The sequence below is a fragment of the Perissodus microlepis genome, chromosome 6, assembly GCF_051167445.1.
Source record: "Perissodus microlepis isolate ML-2025 ecotype Zambia chromosome 6, ASM5116744v1, whole genome shotgun sequence".
Classification (NCBI taxonomy): domain Eukaryota; kingdom Metazoa; phylum Chordata; class Actinopteri; order Cichliformes; family Cichlidae; genus Perissodus; species Perissodus microlepis.
This window is the reverse complement of record NC_140466.1, coordinates 27711999-27726860: the sequence shown is the minus strand read 5'-3', so window position 1 is coordinate 27726860 and position 14862 is coordinate 27711999. Positions and strand designations below refer to the sequence as shown.

The 14862-nt window shown below is 44.4% G+C and overlaps 1 protein-coding gene across 2 annotated transcripts; it reads left to right on the top strand.

The window, feature by feature from the left end:
- The first annotated feature begins 714 nt into the window (after nucleotides 1–714).
- Nucleotides 715–13839, top strand: LOC146385825 (uncharacterized). 2 transcript variants are annotated; one of them, XM_084931800.1, is made up of 20 exons: nucleotides 715–1917; nucleotides 2351–2450; nucleotides 2595–2634; nucleotides 5074–5115; nucleotides 5240–5328; nucleotides 5447–5543; nucleotides 5697–5833; nucleotides 5953–6125; nucleotides 6234–6337; nucleotides 6431–6825; nucleotides 6909–6972; nucleotides 7119–7176; nucleotides 7271–7352; nucleotides 7438–7764; nucleotides 7940–8035; nucleotides 8161–9781; nucleotides 9871–10619; nucleotides 10737–10807; nucleotides 10923–11010; nucleotides 11608–13839. In XM_084931800.1, exons 1-20 carry the CDS (start codon nucleotides 1752–1754, stop codon nucleotides 12584–12586), a joined length of 5478 nt encoding a protein of 1825 aa, XP_084787926.1. In that variant the 5' UTR covers nucleotides 715–1751; the 3' UTR covers nucleotides 12587–13839. The 2 variants fall into 2 exon arrangements, with proteins under 2 accessions (XP_084787926.1, XP_084787925.1); XM_084931799.1 differs by having other exon boundaries at nucleotides 5691–5833.
- The last annotated feature ends 1023 nt before the right edge of the window (nucleotides 13840–14862 follow it).

The window sequence follows — 14862 nt, the reverse complement described above, 5'->3', positions numbered from 1 at the left end:
AAATGTGAAATTTCTCCAGGATTGTCAGAGACAATGCCATTAATATTTAGTTGATGAATAGAGTTTGTTTTTGATCTGTATTTTTCAAGTCTGAAAAAGTAAGCAGAATTTTGTTCGCCCTCCTCCAGCCACCTCTTCCTGGATCTTATGAAAGCACCCTCAGCCTTGCGTCGATATAAACCGTCCAGTTTATTTTGAAGTTCTAGTAAACTCAATTTATCTTCCTCTGAGATTTCTTCTGGGGACTTCTGGTAATAAGAGGCAATTCTGCTTATTACTTCTTGTTCTTCAGCTTTCCTTAATTTAGCAATTTGACTCCCGTATCTTCTCAAGAATTTGCATGCTTCAAATTTAAAAAGTTCCCAATTGGTACCCCCTCACTCCTAACTCAGATGACCGATTCGACCAGAGATTTCTTCCTGTTAAAGTGACTTTTTCCTTTCCACTGTCGCCAAGTGCTAGCTCATAGGGGGTAGTGTGATTGTTGTTGTTTTGGGGTTTTATATATTATTTTTGGTGTCTTTCTTTATCTTAAAATATAAAGTGTCTTGAGACGACAGGCTCTTGTGATATAGCGCAATATTACGAAAATTAAATGATTAGTGCACAGATATTGTGGGGTTTCACTCAGTTAACTTTTTTGAGCAATAAAAGCTGAGGGTGGCAGTAAAATGCAACGCCGCAGCTGCCACTTTTCGTTGCCTCAAAGAAGAAGCAGACACTGGTGACATCCGGTTCCGTCCAGCGCCATTTTGATGAAACAGCGAGGAGACGATCGTCTGGGATCAGCGACATGGATTTAATGGATTTACGCTGAAGAATCATCCGGATTCAAAACTTTATTTTCTGTGGTGGGACATAACCGTGGAGTGAAGAGGAACCTTTTCGTCCTGACTGCAGACGGTGGATTTTTGCCCCAAAGTTTAGCCGTGACACCATTGTCAGCAATAGCAGCGTTAGCCGTTAGCTTTTGTTAGGCCTGCTTTCATGTTGTGTTGAGTTGCGTTAGCTAATCTCGAGGTGTCGCATGTTAGCCTTGACATTAGCTTAACATTTACACGGAACATTTCGATTTAAGATTAACCTTTTCGGAGGGGTCTAAACAGTAGTGTGACTCCTGTTGACTGGCCGTGGAGCATTTCACGCAGTTTTGTGGACTTTTTGTGGAGCTCGGTGGTGTTTTGTTTCTATAAATTACAAACTGTACCGAAAAGGCAAAACACTACCGCGAGGACTGGGGAAGCCCCAGGCCCGCTGCTAGCTGCAGTGCGGCGGACCGGGTTTTCCAGCAAGGACAATTCACGACGGACTTAACCTCATTTACCCATGTAACATATTCACACTGTGCTGCATGGACTCTCTTGGATTTGGTGGCACCTTGTTGTATTTTCTTGGACTTTAAAGAACTGAAGAGGCACACGGCGCCGCTCCATGGCGCTTTGGCCTCGCTGCTCGATTATTTTTCATTTCCAGTAATAATGACTGTGTCGTCATCTGCGAGCTCAACCTTTCCCCCATATTAGTCCTTTCTTTGTCCAGTGTTTCAGCGAATAATACAGAAGGTTTACCCATTAAAGTCACCAGATTTAGCCTCCTGTGTTCAGTGTTGACGCTTTCATTTCGTTATACCAGGCCTGTGGTTTTTTTCTTTGTTCTTAACTTGATAAGTGCTTAGACTTGTTTAAAAAAAAAAAAAAAAAAAAAAAGAGAGAGAGAGAGAGAGAGAGAAAAATCCAAACAAAACAAAAAAAATGTCGTGTGTTCACTATAAGTTTTCTTCCAAACTGGACTATAATACAGTCACTTTCGATGGGCTGCATATCACTCTCAGCGAGCTTAAAAGGCAGATTATGGCCCGGGAACGGCTCAAGGCCACAGACTGCGACCTGCAGATCACCAATGCGCAGACTCGAGAAGGTACGCCATGAGCTGACTCTTTACATTATGGGAGAAGCATAATCAGATATTTTGGGAAGAGGCAGCGCATGATCTCTACGTATAGGGCTTTTGCTGGGAAAACACAACTAGGGCTAGAATATGTACAAATCCATTGGGATCTACAACATGCCTCTAATAATTTCTTTAAAACAGTTTGACATTCTAGGATTTACTTTATTTGTCCCAAGCAGTTTCATGTACACTGAACCTCCAATCTAATATTTGAGAATGAGCTTTTAATGTCTATTTTTATAAAGGCTTTGTCTTTATTTAGTGCTTATTTTAACTGTCACAGCTATTCAGCCTTAGTTGAAGCCCTGGGATCGTATAAGCTGTAAATACTGGGATTTTTCTGTATTTCATAAATATTTTGTGTAGTCATTGGATTTCTGTTCTGTGTGGTGTTTCACAGAATACACAGACGATGAAGCCCACATCCCAAAACACTCGTCTGTGATCGTCCGCCGCACCCCGATTGGTGGAGTAAAACCTGCTGGCAGGACGTTCATTGTGTATGTATACATAAAATCTAACGTTGCAGCCTGAGTCATGATTACAGTGTAGTCACCAGTGGATTTTAAATGATAGAGAAATCTCTAGGTTATGTTTGTTCCTTTTGTGTCAGTAGCTTACTACTTTTTTTCCGTTTTCCGCAGAGATCGTTCTGACACAGCTGTGGTGGGACCTCCTAGACCCGTATGTAAAACAAAACCCAAAAACAACACACTCTCCTTCCTCACCCCTCTGTCTCTCTCTCGCCCCCTTTTTTCTGGCTTTAGTCACCTTTCTCAAGAACATCCTGTCAACAATGATCAAGTTGTATCTTCTGTTCACTGTGTGTTGGCTACATTTGTGTTGAGCTCTCGACCTCTGTGTGTTATTTGATGTCTTTTTTTGAGGAGGGTTTCCTGGAGTCACTAAGGTTAAAGTAGTTTGTTGTTTCTCTCTAAAAACCCGGGTTGTCTGCCTTTTTTATTTTGAAATGAACAAATTAAAAGTACACTGTGTGAATGAGATGAGGCCGCTAAGAGAAACAACAGACTAGCCACCATGTTTTTGTAATGCTCTGAACTGAAACTGTTGATAATTAACATGGCAAGCAATTTAAACTGTTAATGACTGTATTTCATAATGAAATGGTTATGTAGCCTGATTTATGCCAGGCAAATGTTTTGAAGGGGTTTGTAAAAGGAAGTATGGTATTTTTGTATTCATAATTGTCATTTATTTTCTGTGAAAATATTTTCTGTGGTTTATAAACCCAAAGAAGGAAAGTGTGATTAATTTATATAAACTTATCTTACATAATGAGTGGAATAGATTTGCCACTGACTCTCATTTATTTTATGAGCTTAACCTGCTAAACATACACATTCTCAGATATTTTGTTAAGTCAAAACTTCTGTCATTTATTTTGTCCTGTACAATTTAATCATGAAGATGTTCTGTTCTGCACTGAATATGGACTGCACATAACCCTTAAACTTTGAAGGCTCGCATTTACATTGCTGTGCTGAGATACACTGAATCTAGCCAGATTCCTCAGTGCCTCTTGTGCAAGGAAACCAGTTCAAAGTGTGTTTTTGTTTTTTTGTTTTTGTTTGTTTTTTACAAAACTGTGGTTTTTTGGGGGGGATCATTACGAAGCTAGACCACAAAGTGCTAAGACACAGTATCAGTAAATATCCTTCCATGGTTGCTGCAGTGCAAAGTATGCTGGTGTAGTGTGTCCTGTAAGCTGTAAGCTGCAGACCCTGTCAATAAAGTTGTTGAGTGGTTCAGTGTCAGAACCGCTTGCACCAGATCCCTGTGTGTTCCCTCCACAGCTTTCTGCAATACCCAGTGTTTCCTCTGAGCCTGCTTATCATGATGGATATCCCACCCTGCTGGCTTTTTTGTTTACTAACATTTAGCCTTTATTACTTAAAAAAAGAAGAAGAGAGAGATCAAATTTTTTATGTGGGTGTAAAATGTGACCCTTTGTCCACTCTTGACAGAACCATCCCTCCTCCACTTTCTGTCGTGACATTTGTGGTGTTGTAGGGCTGTTAAAGGGTACAGGTTAAGAGAATAAGTGACAACAGCGGTTACTTCATTTTCCTTCCACCAGGCATTTTTTATTTCACCCACCCCCTAAAAAGAAAGATCTCTACACTTGTGTCTTATCAGCTCTACATACTTGACAGCTTCCTGTGTCTGCATTTTTTTTTTAAATAGGTTGGCTCTGCTCCTTGCTAGCTCATTAGTTTACAGAAAGCATTCTTGAACTTTTTGATGAGTTTTGAATATTTGTGACAACTTCGTTTGACAAGCTGGTGCAAAAACTTAAATCGCTGTGCCCTAGTGAGGGGAAACTGCATACTTAAATTAAATGTCAAGTATTCCTTTGAGAAAATTTCCCTCTGCTACCCACTGCAGAAGAAGCTTTGGATATAGGATTTAGAGGGATGTGTTGGTAGTATTTGCTGATAAGCCCCAAATAGGAGGCGTGATGTGTTTAAGCAGAAGCTCTTGGACATTACCATAGTTAAAGGCTCGGAAGACTTGCATATGCTAAAGAACAGCAAACGTAGATGTTTTTACAATTTTCTGACTCGTCATGACTTCTTAAATATGCGACTAAAGCGCACAATCTCATTTTTATTTTTTTGGCGCTGTAATACTTTTGTTGCTTTGCAAAGGCGGTAGATAATACATTCAGTATGGAGTTTGCATCACATCGCTGTGTGTTTTTTGGGTATTTGTATTTTACTCTATTCCCCCCAAAGATCTCATCCATGTAAAAAGCTCTGAAAAGACACAAGCTTAGAAGAGGCTTTCAGAGTATTAGTTTTTTTTTCCTTCTAGATTTGCTGACTATTTAGAGGAGTTGGAGTTAAAACGGCACGCACCACTTGTAATCCACGTGTTGATTTTTTTATGTCTTTTGTTAATTGCTACTCTTGCATTACCTTCCATTATGTCAGGCACTTTGGAGGCTAAACAGAGGTGCTAATTTTGTTTGAAGAAACAAACGGAGGCTCTAAGGGATTGGTCACAGATGTGGTGGGGAACTGTCGGGGCTCTTGTCTTCCAGTGTGTCTAAAATCTATTATGCTAATACCTTTTAATATATGTGCTCTGATTCTCCTGCAGACGGACTCTTCTCCTTCGTTGTCGTTCGCCCAACTTGCGAAGGTACTGTTTCTGTGTATGCTTGCTGTAACGCCAGAAAAGCTAAAAAGATGGGTTGTTTTTTTGTTTTTTCTTGAGGGGTTGACATTGTTCTGATTCTTATTTCTCTTCTAAATCAACGTTTTAGACTGCTAACCTGGTTGACGCAAATGCCTCCGAGGAGGACAAGATTAAAGCCATGATGACTCAGTCGAATCACGAATATGATCCAATACAGTTAGTATACAATCGCCACACTTGAGCATCTAATTAAATTCAAAATGAAGCATGTAATGTGTATTTCAATTCATTGTCTAGCTGAGCGTGTGTTTAACTCTGTAACTTGTGCCTCCAGTTACTCAAAGAAGGCAGTCGGACCTCCACCTGCTCACTACACCTGCTTTCGTTGTGGAAAGGCCGGTCACTACATTCGGCAGTGCCCCATGCTAATGGTAATTAACAGTATTGTTTGATCTTTGTCTGTGTTGCTATATTTTACAACATTGTTGTGTAACGTCTAAAAAAGTAACCGGCATGTTTTGGTTAATGTTAATTTTTGTTGTTTTGGGTTTTCTTTTTTTGCCTTTTTACATTTTGAGGTTCAGGATAAAAGTGTGGAGGGTCCCAAGCCAGTACGAATTAGTAAGGGAATACCACAGAGCTTCATGGTGAAAGCAGAGCCAGGTGCCAAGGGAGCCATGTTAACCAGCACAGGAGAATACGCCATACCTGCTATAGATGCGTACGTGCCAATCACTGACATACGCCTACACATGCCGTTTCATATACACTTTATAGCACATTAAGTTATGTCTTAGTTGGTAATTATCCATATTGCTGGTGCATTTGTTTTGTTAACAGGGAAGCATACGCACAGGGAAAGAAGGAGCGCCCTCCATTTGTTCCACATGAACAGTCGTCATCTGAGGATGACAACGATCCAATCCCTGACGAGCTCCTGTGTCCGATCTGCAATGACCTGATGACAGATGCCGTGGTTATACCTTGCTGTGGAAACAGCTACTGCGATGACTGTGAGTTCTCAAAATGTAGACGATAAAAAAAGATTTTAAGTGATTTTTTGTGTGTGTGTGTGTGTGTGTGTGTGAGCTTTTGTCTAAATAAGATCCATCTGTTTTCAGGTATTAGGACTGCCCTGTTGGACTCAGAGGAGCACATCTGCTTCACGTGCAAACAGTCAGATGTGTCACCTGATAATCTCATTGCCAACAAGTTTCTTCGACAGGTAGTGCTTTCAAACGTTTGCAGTCTGATGTGGTATTAGCTTAATTTGACTGTTTTTGTAAGTGCTGGATTATGTGTTTGCCTTCTTATGTAGGCTGTAAACAACTTTAAGAATGAGACAGGATACACCAAACACGGGCGCAAGCAGGCCCAACACACAGCTCCACCTCCACCGCGGCCACAGCTGGTCAGGCCTCTGCACTCGAGACAGCAGGACCCGCTGCTGGCCAATGTCACTCAACCACCTCCTACAAGTGTACCAACCACCACGGCCCCTCAAACACAGGCCCCACCTACTGCACCTGCTCCTTCTGTTCCTTCTCCTGCACCACCTGCTGCGTCTACTCCACCCCCTGCTTCTCCTTCCCCTGCTGCTGCTTCTATTGTCGAGGAAAAAGAAGCTTCGCCAGTCCCTGCACCGGCTGTTGATCGCCGTTCTCCTATGCACGCGACCAACTCCACCAACCAGGGTGAACCACCCCCACCAGGGTAAGTTTACACTGAGATATTCCATGAAAAATTCAGTTCAAAGAAGCCTTTCTTGCCAGACACTGTCTCTATTTGTGTTTCAGGGAGACGCGTCCAGAACCTAAAGGGACAACTGATTCATCAGGACCCTCAGAAAGTGGCTCACAGGTGGGTCCTTCCTGAATAGTGACTTGTTTGCGAGGTTATGTTAGTTAGAGCACCAAAACATAGGTTTTTCATCATGTTAACCTTTTTCTCTTTCTCTCTCTTTTTTTTTTTTTTTTTTTTTTTTAAAACCATAATTTCTCCCACAGAGCTACACTTTACCAGTAATTGGCCAACTGCCACCTACAAGACCATCTCATCAGTCAGGTCAGAAGATCAATTTATTCATTTAAGCAGATCTGATGAGCTTAAAGGGAAGACATTTGGCAACTAACAGCCTGCCTGCTCTCTGCTCTTTTAGGTCACCATTCACGGACAAACCACTCTCACAGAGTAGGAGCAGTAGCAGCACCAGCAGCAGCAGGCGGAGGTGGCAGACACTGGTAAAGGTTGCTTATGCACTATGAACTGTGAAGTGTTTGTGATGTAACATCAGTTCTGTAAAGTCTTTTGTGTACATCTTTACAGGTACCGAAGTAGAGGAGAGCACCCCTCCAGTCGCCTGCAGACAGCTCCACCTCCTGTACCTAGTCCTCAGGTGTACCCATCTCCAGCCCTGTATCCACCTCCACCTCAGGCCTACCCTCCTCCATACAGCGCTGGTCCTGGCCTTATTCCTCCTCCTGCTATGAGTTACCAGCCCCAGCCTGTTTATCCCCCTGGACCAACAGTTCTCAACCCCCCCTGGGTTCCCCCTGGTACCCAGCCCCCTCTAGTCCCTCTTCCACCCACCCTCCCACAGCCACCTCTCTGTAAGGAAGACTTCTACAGGCCAAGGCATCACAGACAGGACAAGTGAGTGGGTTCTTTTTGTTTTAGGGGTCTAACGACAGACTGTGGTGGCACATGTGAAAACCATGTAGTACCAGACATAACTCAGGATTGCAATTGTGAACAGTTATTTTATTTTGGAGTTTCACCACAAGAGACGACCTGGAATGTTGCTGAGTGTTTAATTTTGTTTACATAGGGTTACCTCCAAGCTGGATGAGTTCACTAAAGACTTCCACAAAGAGCTTATGAAATATCGAAATGCACCAAAGAGAAGAAAGCGATCTTACTCCAGGTATTAATTACATAACGAAACTTGTTTATGCACAAAGCTTTTAAAGGCATTTGTAATCCTTCTTTCAACCCTTCATTCACTCTGTTCATTCCTTCTTTTTCCTGCCCGACTCTTTCTTCTTCCAGGTCCAGGTCATACAGTCGATCTCCATTTAGCCGCTCTCCTTACTCGCGCTCTCGGTCCAGATCGAGATCTAGATCCAGATCGAGATCCAGGTCTTACTCTTATTCACCGAGCCGATCCCGCTCTCGTTCACGATCCCATGGCAGGTCCTATCCTCGCTCGCCTTATTCCAGACGTAACGGACGCAGTTATGGACGCTCACGGTCAAGGTCCCGATCTCGTTCGAGGTCTTATGGGTACCGTCGCTCTGGCTCACCACGATCTCCTCCCTCCTACCGGGGAGGAGGCTGGGAGGGGCCAGAAGGGCCTTACAGGTCTAGGTCACGATCTCGCTCCCCTGGGGCATACCGGAGCCGCAGCCCTGGCGGACGAAAGCTACCTCCACGCGAGCTACCACCATATGAGCTGAAGGGTCCAAGTCCCGCAGGCCCCGAGCGCTTTGAAAGGGAAAGGCGCCAGTGGGAAAAGGAGTATGTAGACTGGTACAACAAATACTACAAAGAATACGATAGCCAACACCCTTCACTGCATCACAGAGGTCATGGCAGCAGAGACAGAGAGAGGGACAGATTGTCCCCTTTATCCAGAGATTACTCACCCCAGGGGAGAGGGAGAAGAGGGAGAGAGGAGAGAGCTGGTCCACCTCACCATCCCCCATCCTCTTCCTCATCAGGGACCAAGTCCAGCACTAAAGTCCTGAAAACAAAGAAGATAAAAAAGAAGAAAGCTGGAGAAGAACCAGAGGCGTCGCAACAGCCGGTGGACAGAGGCGATGCCACTCCCGTCAGAGACGAACCCATGGACGATGTACCGTCACACACAAAAACACCTCCCATCTCTTCAAGGCCTGCTGTTAACACTGCATCATCTAAAGCCCCGCCCTCTAAGAGCACTGCTTCATCTGTTAAATCTTCAACCAAGTCTGCATCAAAAACTCCATCTGAAAAAACGAAGAAGGACAAAGTTCAGAAAGTAAAGCCTAAAGCAAAGACGGAGGCGGTCAAGGTAAAGCCAGACAAAATGAAGAAAAAGACCGGAGAAGGAGTTTTGGCAAAAAAGAAAGACCCCTCATCATCTTCGTCTTCCTCCTCAGCTGTTAAACCTTTAAAGAGTGTTAAAGCCAAACCAGAAGACACCTACAACTCGACTACCTCTAAAAAAGAAAAGGGTAAGAGCTCCGTTGTGAGGCCTTCACTTGTGAAGACCCCTCCACAGTCCTCCCATAACCAACCTCTGCCTCATCCCCCGCTTCATGACAGCCCCCGATCCAGCCATGAAATGCGGGGAAGAAAAAATCTTCCACAGGGCGGTGGTCTCCTTCCTCACCCCCATCAACACGGTCTCCCACTCCTCCCCCGACCTTCATCCCCAGTGGACAACCGGAGGAGGATGGGAGAGGAGGGTCGCTCTTTACTTGGACCTCCTCCCGGGAAGCTGAGGAGAATAGATGGCCTAGGAGGTGGAGTGGATATCATGTCCCACTCGCATTTGCCTCATCAGCCCCCACTCCACAGACTCCCACCTTCCTCTGACAGGCCTGGTATCCTTCCGCATCCAGGGAGCCGTGAGCTTGGCCGGGGTGAAACGGATCGAGCAGCCATCAGACCTCTAATGGACCTTCAGGTAGGTCCTCAAACTTTTGTTAAACGTATTTTTCCTACTGATTTCCCCTAATTTAACTCTGTTTGAACATTTTGTTTTTGCATCTGCAGGTTAAGCCAGTAAGAATAATCAAGTTGAACAGAGATATGGGGAGAAGAGGCAGCACTGAGGCAGCAGCCTCGGATGAAACTTCATCTGGTCACGAAAAGAACGCCTCAATCTCAGAGCGATCAGCTGGCACAAGCATTTCTGAAGCAGACCGGCACAGTAGTGCAGCAGAAGTAGCTAGAAGAAAAGAGCGCTCTGCATCTGCGGAGAGGGGAGTCTCCAGAGAGAGACCTGGCAGTGGCGGAGAGGGGCAGCACATCTCAGACAGAGAGCAGGACAGAAGCTCTGGAGTGGACAGAGAGCGAGAGAGGTCTGGTTCAGACAGAGAGCGAGAGAGGTCTGGTTCAGACAGAGAGCGAGAGAGGTCTGGTTCAGACAGAGAGCGAGAGAGGTCTGGTTCAGACAGAGAGCGAGAGAGGTCTGGTTTAGACAGAGACAGAGAGAGGTCTGGTTTAGACAGAGACAGAGGTCAGGGGTCTGACAGAGACCGAGACAAGGACAGAGTCTCGGGGTCAGGCTCCCAAAAGGTGGCGGTTGCATTGGAGAGAGACACAGAGGGTGAGAGGGCGTCGAAGGCAGAACGAAAAAACTCAGGCGGCGCGAGCGGGGGAGGCAGGTCTGTCAGCCTGGATAAAATGACGATCGGAGAGAAGTCTGCCATCACGAGGAGACAGGCAGATCATCAGGAGAAACCAAGAGCATCCTCTAAGGAGAAGGGCGAGGGCTCAGAAAGAGCCGCTAAACCTGACAGGTCACTACATTTGCTTTTCTGCTTCTCCTTATCCATGACTGAAAGACGGGATGATACATTTGTTCTGTCTGTAAACACAGTTGTTAATAGTTGTAATTATATTCTCTAATTACCCAGGAGTGCGTCCAAGGACAGAACAGAGAGGAGCGTTCCCTCTGGAGAGAAACCAGCTGCTGCTCGCAGAGAAGGTAATTTGAAGCACGAGTCGAGTGTATGGCAGGAAATGATAACTTTGATTTTGTGTCTTGCTATCTAATTACACATTCATTGAACCTTTCCTCTTTCCTCCCACCTCCGTGGAAGCGGTCAAAGACGGTCAGGAGGCTGCTGTAAAGAGCAAACCCAGGATCAGCCGAAAGGCTCTGACAGGCCACATTACAAGCTCCACTAAGTGAGTGCCTTTTCTTTTTCAATTTTCCCTTCAAAATGTTATGTAGTTTATTTACTTTATGTTCCACTCTTCATTTTATGCGTCTGATATTTGGATCTTGCTTTAAGTTGTTTCCATTAGGATGGCACGAGAATTTAAATTGTTTCTATCTGTTTCTGTCAGCGCTTCGTTAGCAACAGAAGAGGAGTTTGAAAAACGTAATCAGTCTAAAGCTGTTTATTTGGGATGGCTAGGAAAACTCATTATTTTTAGTGTTGCCAAAGCAAAATGAGTTCAGTGGCACAGTGAAACTAACATTGAATTAAATGACTTGTGTAGTTGTGTAATTTTTGTTTTTGTTCTTTGTAAAAATACATTAAACACAAAATATCTTACGATTTGGATCTAATTATTGATAGTTATTCAATTTTTTTTTAAATTTTGTGGACATAAAAATAAATTTGTTCAGGTGAAGCAAGTATAAACTGTTGTTGCAGCTCAAGTTTGATAGAAAAGTGTTTCCCAAAGAAAATTGTACTATTGTCTAAACTGTGGTGTCGTATCTGCTCGTATTGAAATGTTTAAGCTTTTCTAAAAACTTGTTTTTCCTTACAAAAGGTCGTCTCATGAAACCAAGCAGGACTCGGAGAAAGACCAGAAGAGTTTGCCTTCGAAACCTGCAGAACAGCCTCCACCGAGCCCCGTAAAAACCCGTGCACGCAGCCCGAGCTTGAGCCCGGTGCTCAGCCCGGCCAGGGAGGAACCGCTCATTCAGCCTCCTCCCCGCTCCAAGTGGGAGAGGGAAGATGACGAAGAAGGCCAGGAAAATGAGCTTAGTGTAACCAAGGAGCCCTCCCCAGTGCTGCAGAGGTCTCGAGGTAGAGAGCTGCAGCAGGAAGCACCTAAGCCTATTAGGACTGAAACCCGGGATGTTACAAGAGAAGAGAGGAAAGGAGCAGTGAAGGAGGAGAAGAAGGGAAGAGCCACAAGGGAAGAGGGTAAGGGTGGTAGGACGGGCCAGACAAACTTGGAAAAATCAACCAAAATAAAAATCGTGAGGGAAGAGGGGAGAGGAGTGAGAGAAGAAGGAAGAGCTTCTGCAAGAGAAGAGGAGCGGCGAGGTGGAGGAAGAGAGGAAGGGCGAGTAGCTCCAGGGAAGGAGGAGAGAGCAGCAGAAGTCAGAGGTGGAGGAGGGCGAGAGGAAAGTCGGGCCCCCGAGCCCAGGAGACAGCGTTTGTGTTCCGACCTCGGCCGCGAGACGGACGAGGCAGCTTTCGTGCCCGACTACAGCGAAGGCGAAGGTTCTGAGCCTGAGAGAGGGCGAAGTGGCAGCGCCAGTCCGTCCCTCAGCCAGCGCTCCCACAGCCCCACCCCAAGTAACCACAGCGGCTCAGCCACCACCACGACGGACAAGAAGAAGAAGAAACACAAGAAAGTTAAAAGGCACAAAAAGCACAAGAAACGCAGCAGCCAGGACAAAGAGGCAGAACACAAGAAGCACAAGCACAAGAAAAAGAAACGCAAAAAGAACAAAGATAAAGATGGGGAGGAGGATGAAGAGGGCAGAGAGAAAGGCTCTGCATTAACGGAGGCGTAACTCTAGGACGTAAAGATAACGGCTAACGCTGGCATCCTGCTCCAAGGAAACTGATAAATGTCAGCTGTTCTGATGCTTCCTGTCTCTGCAGCTCTCCACGGTACCCTTGTTCCTGTAATGCAGAAAGACTGCTGCTGAGGTCTCTTCAATATTCAATGTGAACGTCTTTGCAGACTCTGGGCCGGGGAACAACTGGGCAGCGACGCTGTGCTGTTGTGGTCAAACTAGAGCTGCAGGACTCTGACGAGAACTGCTATGCTATGAATAACACAAACTGTGCTCAGGGATGTGATTTCTTTTTGGCAGAGGAGGAACTGCAGATTATCTGCCTCTGATTCATTTGTAAATATAGATTAACTCTTGCTTTATGTAATAAATTCTCCTCAGTTTGTTTTGCTCACATCCCTGTGTGCTGTTCAGGACTTAAATGTGAAACTCTTCACTGCTTTGAGGGCTGTCTTTCTGAAGAACGCTGCCAGCACAATTTTAGCTCATTAACCATGAAATCGTATACGCTATTATCATTGTTTTTCTTCCTTTTTGGCAATTGTTGGTTCAATTCATGCCGGTATATTTTTTTCTCCTTTTTTTTGTGATGAATAATTTGCAAGAAAGGCAACAAAAAATTTCTGAACAGGCAAACCAAGTAAGGTTAATGTTATGCCGGTTGATTTGTCTTATTGAACGTGACATAAAATCTGATTGCTACCTGGTAAATTATGGAACTCTGGAAATTTGTGATTAATGGGCTAAAATGAGAACTTTCTAATGTGGTCCTTGAAGTTGAAGCAGACTTTTATGCATTCATGTTACACTGGATTGTATAAGATGTTTATAATACTGACAGATCAGTCAGCATGTTTCTGTTCCAAAGGTTTAGTAGCTAGCACATTGTCAGTGAGCGAATGTGTGTGTGCTGTTGCGAAAGTGAAATGTGATGGAAGTTGAACAAATTGGAGGACAAGACTTCTTACAAATGATTTTTTTTTTTTTTTTATTAAAATGTTTTGACCTCATTAAAATCCCCAAGTTGTGTTTTTGTTTGTTTCTTGGTGTTTGAAATCTCAGTTGCTTTATGTGCTTCTAATGACTGTAGAAAACATAGATGACCTGACAGCTCCAGAAAAATGAAGCCAAAGCATCTCTGTGGCTACCTGCTGTCTGGCTGCAGTATAGTTTCATAAGTACTGCCCTCTCCATGTTAGTGGATGGGACTAGAGTCAAAATAAAGGCAGTGCTCCTCAGATAAATTTTCCCAAGAATGCTTTCTGTCGTTATTCATAGTTCTTATAGCTGATTTGGGTTGAAAAAGTCATGTTTTTAATTGGGTAGCAATGTTATGATTGACAGCTGAGTAGGCCCACTCGCAGGAGGAGAAGGCGCCAACTTCAAAATTGTGATTGTTTGAAACTTGTTCGGTATACTGTACTGACCATCACCAGGGCCCTGATGGATAGTTGCAGTTTAAGTTACGACTGTTTCCTAAGCTAATGCAGGCTGCAGGTTGAGTGATGCGGATGCTGTACCAGTCCATCATGGTGAAGAGAAAGCTGAGTGAAAAAGCGAAGCTCTTGATTTCCGGGTTGATCTACGTCCCTACCCTCACCTATGGTCACGAGCTTTGGGTAGTGACTAAAAGAACAAGATCACAGATACAAGTGGCAGAAATGAGCTTTGTCCAAAGGGTGGCTGGCCTCTCCCTTAGGCAGGGGCTCAGAGTAGAGCTGCTACTCCTCCACATCGAAAGGAGCTACTTCAGGTGGTTCGGGCATCTGATAAAGATGCCTTTGGGCGGCTCCTGGGTTAGGTGTTCTGGGCACGTCCCACCGGGGCCGTGGGGTGACCCAAGAAAGATTATATCTCTTGGCTAGGGAGAGGGAGATCTGGACTTCTCTGCTTAGGCTGCTATCCCTAGGAGCCGTCCCCGGATTAGTGGAAGATGATGGATGGATACTAGGTGGTTAGTTTTTGATATTACTCATTACACTGAACTAAATTTACTGCTTTTGTATTGAAGTTTGTGTCCCAAGAGGGCACATGGGTCACACTTTGCAGCATTAGCTTTTTATATCCAACAGCCTGTGTTGTTTATGTTTTTTTCGATAAAATCATATCACTTTCTCTGGTATTTTGATTAGACTAAAGGTTTAAGATTGTGGGATTTTCTGTTTTGTTTTGTTTTTTTAAAGTGGGCTGCAGCACTCTTCCCACCAACGACTTAGTAACTTAGTTAACTTAGCATCTTTAAAGAATACCCTGCTCTGGCATTCACATAC

Excerpts from the sequence above, each read along its gene's own strand:
- LOC146385825 (XM_084931799.1), top strand. The coding sequence starts at position 1,752 with ATGTCGTGTGTTCACTATAAGTTTTCTTCCAAACTGGACTATAATACA. Across the intron at positions 5,329-5,446 it reads CACGAATATGATCCAATACA|TTACTCAAAGAAGGCAGTCG; the intron begins GTTAGTATACAA and ends TTGTGCCTCCAG. Across the intron at positions 5,834-5,952 it reads GCCATACCTGCTATAGATGC|GGAAGCATACGCACAGGGAA; the intron begins GTACGTGCCAAT and ends TTTTGTTAACAG.